General features: G+C 54.0%; 1 protein-coding gene across 1 annotated transcript; it reads right to left on the bottom strand.

Annotated features, from left to right (window-relative positions):
• Positions 1-4961: 4961 nt before the first annotated feature.
• Positions 4962-8555, bottom strand: ZFP36L1 (ZFP36 ring finger protein like 1). Its single transcript, XM_084263611.1, has 2 exons — positions 8353-8555; positions 4962-7517 (listed from the first exon to the last, which is right to left on the bottom strand). The coding sequence occupies exons 1-2, from the start codon at positions 8407-8409 to the stop codon at positions 6567-6569; spliced, it is 1008 nt and encodes a 335-aa protein (XP_084119737.1). The 5' UTR covers positions 8410-8555; the 3' UTR covers positions 4962-6566.
• Between the last annotated feature and the right edge of the window lie 370 nt (positions 8556-8925).

The following is an 8925-nucleotide window of genomic DNA, read 5'->3' on the forward strand; positions in this document are numbered from 1 at the left end:
CCATACCTATGGCTTTGCCTCTGCCCGGCTGCTGCGGTGGGACTTTAAATACAGGGAGAAATGCTGAGCCCTGAAATGTTTCCAATGACTCCAGTTGTTAAAACTTCTCACATCACACCAACAACCGCTCACATATGTGGGGGATGAGGAAACTTCCTTCCACCCAGAGGTGCAAGGGAACTCAGGAGCTAGCAGTCATGTGCTCCACAACAGCCTTACAACTCGCTGGATCCCGCATGGAAAAATTTCACTTCCATGTGTTGACTAAGTTAATGTGGTGGGGAGAGTGGGCGGACGTAAAATGAAACTATGAAAAGAGATTAATTTGCAGCTGGAGCCCAGGCAGGGAGAACTCTGGTCCTCTGCTCGGAAAACGGCAGCTTTGACGAAAACCTGGGCAAAAAAAGAAGAGGTTAAGGCAGCGGTAGTAGAAAAAAATACAAAAAAAAATCAAAACCGGGGAAAGAAAAAGCAGCCTCTCTGGAAATTAAGATGTGGAATGCAAAACATTTGCAGTATAATAAACCCAGGCGAGCCCATAAAGCTGCACCAGCCAAAAGGAGCTCTGTTCTGCCTACGAGGAAACCCGAACCGGCGTCACGCCTGGCAGAACCCGCCCGCAGCCCCGCTTCCTCCCCGCCTCACCGCCCAGCTCTCCTGCTTGCTGCCCTCGGCTATGTTTAACGCGGCGTCTGTTTCCACTCTAACCCCTTCAGTTTGGAGGGGGAGGATATAAATCAGCGGCAGAGCTGCCCACAGGGCTCAGGCACAGCAGGTATTGGTTTAGGGTGTCGCAGAGGAACGGTTTTTTTCTTCTTTTCGTTGGAAGTTTTCTAGGGAATAAGCGTCGGCTTTGTGAGGAACAGGCGTTGTTTAACAGGCCAGAGAGTCCCCAAACAAAGTACATTTTACATCACCAGGCAGACTCATCTTCTACTGCTTTGGGCTGAACTCCGCCTCAAGCTCAAAGGCTGTTCCACAACTTCCCGGCAGTTGCTTGCAGCATCCCCACAGAGCCAGTCTCGCCATCCGTCCCGCTGTTCTCAGCCCCATAGGGACCCTCTGTGAGGGGTGTCATCCCCTTCCTCCCAGCTGTACTCCTTCCCAACACTAGTTTTGATCTTTTCCTCCTGTTTGTGGCTGGTTCATACACCTTAGCCTGCTTCTCCTACAGGCTCCCCTTGACCTGTTGGGGCCCAGGTGAGGAAGGCACCATCCTTCTTTATTCATTGTCTTGGCCCGTTTTCACTTCATGCACCACACTTTTGCCTGCCACCAGAGTGCAAGGGCACTCACCACCCCACCTCCCTGCAACAGAACTGCCTCCCCAGCCCCACCGCAGGGAACACTGCGGGATGCAAGGCGCAGGGAGCCTCCCTCAGGTACAAGCCCTTCTCAGACAGGTACTGGAGGCCATGCTTTTGTGTCAGTGCCACTCCTGGACGCGTCAGCAGCATCCAGCCCCCACAACACCTCCAGCACCGCAGCCAGGAGCCTTTTTACTCACACACTGACTGCTGCGCCTTCTCCCAAAACCTCTTTCTCCAGACTCCAGCACGTGCTAGCCTTCCCCAACACAGGCCACACAAATTGCAGCAATTAGCAAGTGTAAAAGGCAAGCTGTGGTTTTCGCATGTATTATTGCATCTTAATACTCATTCGTATCCTTGAGCATAGTCATCAGGTAGTATCCAGCAGGCTACATTATCCAGCCCTTCCCCTCAATGTTGCTGCTCCTGAGAGAGACCCAGTTCACGCATCCAAACACCACTAGCTAAGAAATCTTCAGATTTGGGACAGCATGGCTTCGCTCTCACTCTTGCTATTCCCACCTGTGTGAAGTCGGTCTCAAGCTCTTGCCTTGCCCCACCACTTCCTGCCCCACTGCCATCTCCCCTGTGCTGTGCAAGGCCTGGCAGAAAACCCAGATTTCTCTACAGGATTTGCAATAGCAGCTCCAAGTCCCATCCACAGAGCACTGCCCTCCCTGTGCAGGAACCATGCTGACTGAAAATTTGAGCCAGCTTCTAACAGATCTACAGGCATATTTCTACCGTTCTCTGCTTCTCCAAGTCCTTTCCCTCTCTGCCTCCCAATTTCATGACTATGCTTATGAGGCAGATTCTGTCAGGACCAGGAACTTGGAGCACTTCAGGGTTCTTTGTAAATGGTATTTTTTTGTTACTTGCAATCTGGCACACCATCCCCATGTCCAAGCGATGCTAAACAAAGGTTGGCCAAAACTAGGTAGTAAAGTTCCAAACTGTCTTTGAAAACAACAACAGCAACAACAACAGAGAAACCCTATTTGATTTTTCAGCCCTCACCTACAGAGAAGTTTGGGAAATGAGGCAGCCTCTGTTTCTACAGCCTGATTGGAGAACTTAAGATGTTTTGTTACAAAAGTCACATCTAGCCCACAGCAAGGGAGTAACCAGTACAGTCGCTGGGACACCTACAGCTGTTGTAGGAATTAGAAGGGAGGGAGGCGGCTACTGGAGTGGGATCTGAGCCACCTGGAGCTCTACAGATCAAAGTCATTACGTTGCTCCTTACCAAGAGGCAACTGGCACAGCAGCCACACATGCTGGCTGTAATTTCCAAAACAGCTAGACACGTTGATGGTGGATGGCACTGGAGTCATCTGACTTTGAAGCCAAAAAACAAGGGACAGCTAATGTCTGCAGCCCAGAGGCACGGCCCTTGTAAGTCTTCTTATAAGAGGCCCACAGCAAGCATCCATGACTATAACAAGAAGTACGTAAGGAGCAGCAAGAGCCACCATAGGTGTCCCCCTGCCCCACGCTGAGAGCTGTAAGTACAACCTGTAGAGTGAACTGAGGCACACTCTGTCACGCCCCTTCCCATGGGACGACACTTGTCCTTGTGGGTGCTTCTCTCTGCCCTGGCACACCAGCCACATCAGGAGCAACTGTGTCAGCGGACAGGCCATCCTCTCCTTCCTGGCCACTCTGAGAGTCCCATGCACTAGATCAATGACCCAGAGCATGGAGAGGTCCTCAAGCCAGAGGCATGTGTATCTTAAAATCATCACATCAGCAAAGGCTATTTACCTTCTGGAGCTTTGGCTAGGCTATTACCAACCATGGCAAACTGCTAACCCTACAAGAAGCAGCATGGACAACTCATCCATGGTACATTCGAGGAAGGAGAAGTCCTTCCAGAACAGATGCCACCATATACCCAAGCCACAGTGAATGCTAATAGTATCAGATCAGGCAAATTTCTGCATTTCTGGAGGCTCTTGCATGCACACTCTCTCTCTCTCTCTGTCTTACAAACTGCTACAGAAGGTAAATGTCAGATGCTGGCTGTTCTGCTCTTCTATATTGCCTGTGTGACCTACCTCAAGGTTAATTTCAAAAAGGAAAACACTGAGTGACAGAGCATTTATCATTGATAAACTCACAGGAGAAAAATGGTGCTGGCTTCCCAGAACCAGTGCACTAGGACAAGGAAAGTACACAAACACTGTGAGTGAGGACCTACTTCTAGCAGAGCTTCTCAGTTGTTTGTCATACCAATAGCACCATGCAACCAATACAGCTATTTTCTTCACCAATTATTAACTGAGAAAAGGCTATTTGTTTGAAGAGCTGCACAGAAAGTCCAGCGAGGAAGCAAGCAGTTTCAAGCTCCACATGCACGCACTGCGATAGGCTTGGGATCCTCTCCAGATCAGATACGGCTCGCTCTTCAGGGGCCAACGGCTCGGCTTCCAGCCGTGGGGAAGAAGGCAGGCCTGGGTACCTGCTGTGGCTGGGCACTGGTTTTCCAGATGGCAGCCCATCTCTCACGCCGGCCCCGTCGCCTGTGTGCCCAGGGGCAAGGCTGCGGTCAGCAGAAAGCATCTGAAGGCTCTTCTCTCAGGGATGAGCACGCAGACCGCATCACGTGCTAGTTACGTCAGTATCTGCCGAGCAAACTCCCCACACAACTTCTGCACCGTTCATGGGAACCAGCTCCTACCAGCCACGCTCCTCTTCCATCATTTTGGCGTCCTCCCCCTGGCTCACCTCTAACTGCCAGACCACACAAGACAGCGTGTTGCACAAAGCCAACAGCGGGGAGGGTACGCCGGTGTAAGCCTTGAGGTATCCTGCCGCTTTTGTTTGGCAGGAGCGTTTTCAACATGAATTAGGAAATGCCTTTCCTGAATGCTGAGGCATGTCAAGACAGCTGAAAGATCTGTAGTTCAGCAGCAGTATTCCACCCCTGATAGGGAAGAGAGCTGGAACAGTTTCAGGGGAACAGAACACCAAGTTTGCTCCGGAGGAGAGCTCAAAGGTGGAAACACAAGGCTTACAGCATGAGCAGCACTGGCCAAGAGGTGTCCCTAAACAAAACCACTGGCTTTACAAGTTTCTGGGTTTACTGACCCTTCAAGGGGTACAAGGTCTTGAATGCAGCAACAGGGAGATCAGTACACTGAGACTTTCCTGGGGGTCCACATTACTCTCCCATGCAATCCACCAAACAGCCACTCTGTCTGATACAGCAGACCAGTTCACTAATGAGCCAGGCCTGAGACTTGGGAAACCTGCATCACTTCTACATCCCACTTCAACCCCTCACTGGAAACATGCAGGCTCTCCTCAAGAGGGGAGGAGTTGCACAGGAACACAGGGCACCTAAGAAAGAAAAGCCAAACCAAGGTTTAAGCTAAACTGATCCCAAAGAAGCTTGCAGGAACACAATGACCAACCAACATCAGAGGACTCCCCAACAGACAGGGCCACCACACCAGGTATTTGCTGCTGTCCCATCTGTGCACCCACACACTTGTGTGGCTTTACCCATTGATCAGTAAGGAATGGCAGAGGGATGCCCGAGCACATGGTGGGCACCTCAAGGGTCACAAGGCAGAAAGTCTCTGCACTTGAGTGGTTGCCTAAAACCAGCCCCTCACTTTTTGCAAGTAAAACCAGCTCCACTGTCAGTTTCTTGAAAAACTCGGGGTTTATTGATTTAAACTGCAAACAGTTGTTACAAAAGAGATTCTCTTTTAAATAAACTCACACAAAGAAAAAGCAATGTAGTGAACAGTAATGGGGAAAAAAATTACATTCATTACTCTTTTTGTGCCAGTCCTGTTCACCTTGGCAAGGAAAACTCTAAACTTGGAATACAGAAACGCAAAGACAAACTGTATTTGGAATGTCTTCAGATAGGCACTTTGAGCCCAAGGCTTTTCTCCTCAAAGAATCTATACGAAGAGAGGAAGAAAAAAGGTCTTCCCTCCACACTGTCTCACAACAGAGCTCAGGACGTACATTCTAAAGCCCAGGTAGGCACAACCCAGGGAGGGGAAGAGGAGAAGAAAGGCAACGAAGCACATTAACTCAACTCAAATTTGCAGTCCAACACAAAAAAAAAAAAGGGGAAGGGGAAATTCTAAAATAAATAATCCAAACACAGTTTTTGCATTTTTTTAAATTACTTTTTCATTTTTTAAAATAAAATAACCAAAAAAGTGTAAAGTTACAAAAATGTCATTGTAGTATAATATATTAAACTGTGGGGAAAAAAGGAAAAAGACACTTCACAATCTTAAGATTAATATGGAAGATCATAATTTAAACATAAAAGAATATATTCTATGGATTCATCATCCCGATAAATATGAACAAAATTAACAAAAAAGCATAGGTTTCGGCAATAAATACGTTTTGATAAGTTAAATAAGCTTTTTTATATTGTTGTGCAGTGACAAGCAAAATTTGCTCTCCAATTTCTGAAAAGTTATACAAAATTAAAAACCCAGAAAAAAAAATAATAAAAAGCTTGGCGTGAGTGCTCTAAGATAGGTCTAAAGTACTCTAGAGCAAAACCATTAAAGCTATGTCTACTGGAACTTTTGTTTACACGAACTTGTGTGTGTGTGTGTGTGTGTGTGTGTGTGTGTGTGTGTGTGTGGAATGACTTCCGTCGGCCCCACCCCCTCTATTTCTTTATTTGTTTTAAGATGTCACATGAATACGCAGGGGACTTTTAGCACCAAAATCAAGTCTCTCATAGTCCATCTGGTTTTTGTTTTGTTTTTTTTTTCTTCCTCCCAGTCGAAGTCCCACTCATGTTACAACCTTTGTCCGTTCTCAGCTTTTCTTCCCACAGACCTGAGCGGATCCAGGCAAGATTAGTCTTTAAGGGGAGGGGAGAAGAGAGACCTGGATGTTAACACTTGCCCACATGCCTGCAAGCCTAGCAGAAACTGGCCAGTCGGGGGACTGGGAGAGGGCGATGCAGTACATGGCCAGTGGAGGGAGCTGGATCCGGTCATTTCCTGCACATCTGGAAGTGCACAGAGCTGCTGGTGCCCTCTGCAGCTGGAGAGGTAATACAGTCACAGTGAAAGTGTTAAAAGGCACTAATTTTGTAAACGTTATTGCTTTTCATCGTAATTTGGCACTTAAGGTTTAAGCCAGTGGGTCTGCAGCAGGCAGGTGGCCATGTTAACATCCAGCTCACGCTACTGGGGACAGGGCACGGGGGAGTTCAGCTTAACATCATAACAGAGGTGGGGGGGAGCAAGAGGAAACCCCAGATTAGTCGTCAGAGATGGAGAGTCTGCTGAAGATGGGAAGACGTCTTGAGGTGTCCAGGATAGGGGAATCTGAGCCACTGTGGCTGCTGCTGGAGCTGCTCAGATAGCCCTCCTGGTCAGAGAGGGAGTCCTGAGGACTGGGAGGCGAGTCAAACATGTTGGGGGACTCGGACATGGGCCTGAACAAGAAGGTGGTGGGGGAGTTCCCGCTGGGCACCTGCACCCCCATGCTGGGGGCAAAGAGACTGACCAGCTCCTGGCTGGAGAAAGTGAAGGGATTGCTGGCACAGTCAGGCAAGGTGGGGGAGCCCAGCAGGTCGTCAGCGCTCAGCATGGGCGGCGGGGTGATGGAAGTGGGGCTGTCCAGCAGCCCGCTGGCAGCAGTGCTGGGGAAGCCGGCGAAGCTGAAGCTGTGCTGCAGGCGGGGTCTGTCGGTGACGGCGGGCTCCCGGCTCCCCGCCACGGCACGGCGCTCCTCCGCGTTGTGGATGAAGTGGCAGCGCGGCCCGTAGGGGCAGAAGCCGATGGTGTGGAAGGTGCGGCAGAGCTCGGTCTTGTACTTGGGGTGGCGGGTGAGGCTCCGCAGCTCGTGGATGCCGTGGGCAAACTGGCACTTGTCGCCGTACTTGCAGGCGCCGTTCTCCTCGAAGGGGCGGCACAGCTCCGTCTTGTAGCGGCTGGAGTTGACCTGTCCCCCGGGCTGCTTCTGTTGCAGCAGGCGCTCGCCGCCCTCGGAGAAGGAGCGGTCCCGGAAGCGGCTTTCCCGGGGCCCCAGCATGGGAGCCGGCTCCCCTTTCAGGCTGCTGAGGAGCTGGTTCTGGTGAAACTTGGAGTTGGGCAGGGTGACGGAGTGCCTCCGAGGGAAGCCTCCGCCGGCCGGGGTGCCCACCGCCTTCCTGTCCAGCAGGCACCCGCTGACACCCGAGGGACTGTAATTCAACATCTTGTTGCTCTGCAGGGAGAAAGCAAGGACCGGTCACTGCCACCACCTCCTCCGGCGTCCGCACGCAGCCCCGGCAACCGCACGGCGCAGCGCGGCGGCCCGGCGGGCAGCGAGCGGGGCGGCCAAAGGCACGGCGCCCACCCAGCCCCGGCGGCCCCCTTCGTCCGCAGAAACATCTGCTTCATTTCATCCCTTTCGCCGCGACGCCCCAGGGCCCCAGGCCGCCCCGTACCGCCGCGCAGCCCCGGCGAAGCGAAGCTGAACGCCAGACGTGGGGGAGCCGCTGGCAGTGTCCAGAAAAACTTCTGAGACCGGAGCTCATCCAGAAAAGCCCCCCGGGGACGGCGGCGAGCGGGAAGAGCAGCACGCGGCGCCTGCCCCAGCGCACTCCTCGCAGCTCGGCGGCGGCTCCCACCCAGCCCCCGCCGCCCCACTGCTCCCGTCCAGCGGCCGAGCCCCGCGGCGTTGGAGCCCGCCCGCCGCCCCGGCTGCGCCGCCGTCCGCCCCGCCGCGCCCGGGCACGTTGCAGAGCGCCGGCCCCTGGGGCAGGGGAAGGATCCGGCCCTCCCGCCCGGCGCCGCGGCTGAGCCCGCCGGGAGCGCGGGGTTGCGACCCCCGCCCTCTCCTTCGGAACGTCCGAGGAACGCGGGCGGCGGCGCTGGCCGCGCGTCCCGGGACGGGGCGGCCACGCTCAGCGCCGACCCCGAGTCCTCCGGTCCCGGCAGCGAACTGGCTCCCGACCGCAACGCCGGGAGAAACAACCGAAACGCTGACGCCAAACAAGCGGAAGAGCTCCAAAGCTCAAGAGCTGGGAAAGCAGCAGCAGCCGCCGGCGCGGTCTTACCTTGCACAAAACTTCGCTCAGGTCAAAGATGGTGGGCGACACCATGGCTGTGGACATCTTCGGCGAGCGAGGGGGGCAGCGGGTGGGGCAGCGGCACACGGACACGAGGAGTCACGGCGTGGGTAAGGCACAGCCTCCAGCGCCCCGGCTCGCAGCCTCCCCCCGCGGATACTGCCGCTGCCACCGGCCCGTCTGCCGCGCCCGCTCGCCGCTTCCAGCGGGTGCGGGGAAACCTCAACTTATAAAGTTTCGGACTTACCTCGGGAGGAGGAGCCGGCGCAGGGAGGAAGGAGAGCGGGAGGAGGAGGGCGGGGTGATTGACACCGCGACTGAATCACCCGGGCGGGCAGGCCCAGAAAAACTTTCGGGAGGAAGAATGGGGGAGGGCGGGACGGGACGGGGAGGGGAGGGGAGGGGGGGGGGGGAAAGGCGGGGGGGACGGGCGGCGGGAGGCGTGCAGCGGCGGCCGGGGGTGTGCCGGCTCTCACCACCGCCCCCCCCCCCCGCCGCCCCCAGCTCTGGAAGCGGCGGTTAGTTCTGCGGCCTGCCGCGCGCCCGTGCGCGCGCGAAAAA

This window comes from Gallinula chloropus (genome assembly GCF_964237585.1).
Source record: "Gallinula chloropus genome assembly, chromosome: 4".
NCBI lineage: Eukaryota > Metazoa > Chordata > Aves > Gruiformes > Rallidae > Gallinula > Gallinula chloropus.

What these genes read in the sequence shown, in the direction of transcription:
- ZFP36L1 (XM_084263611.1), bottom strand. Translation starts at nt 8,409, where the DNA reads ATGTCCACAGCCATGGTGTCGCCCACCATCTTTGACCTGAGCGAAGTT. An exon ending in TGAGCGAAGTTTTGTGCAAG is followed by an intron (nt 7,518 to 8,352) that starts GTAAGACCGCGC and finishes TTCTCCCTGCAG; the next exon opens with AGCAACAAGATGTTGAATTA.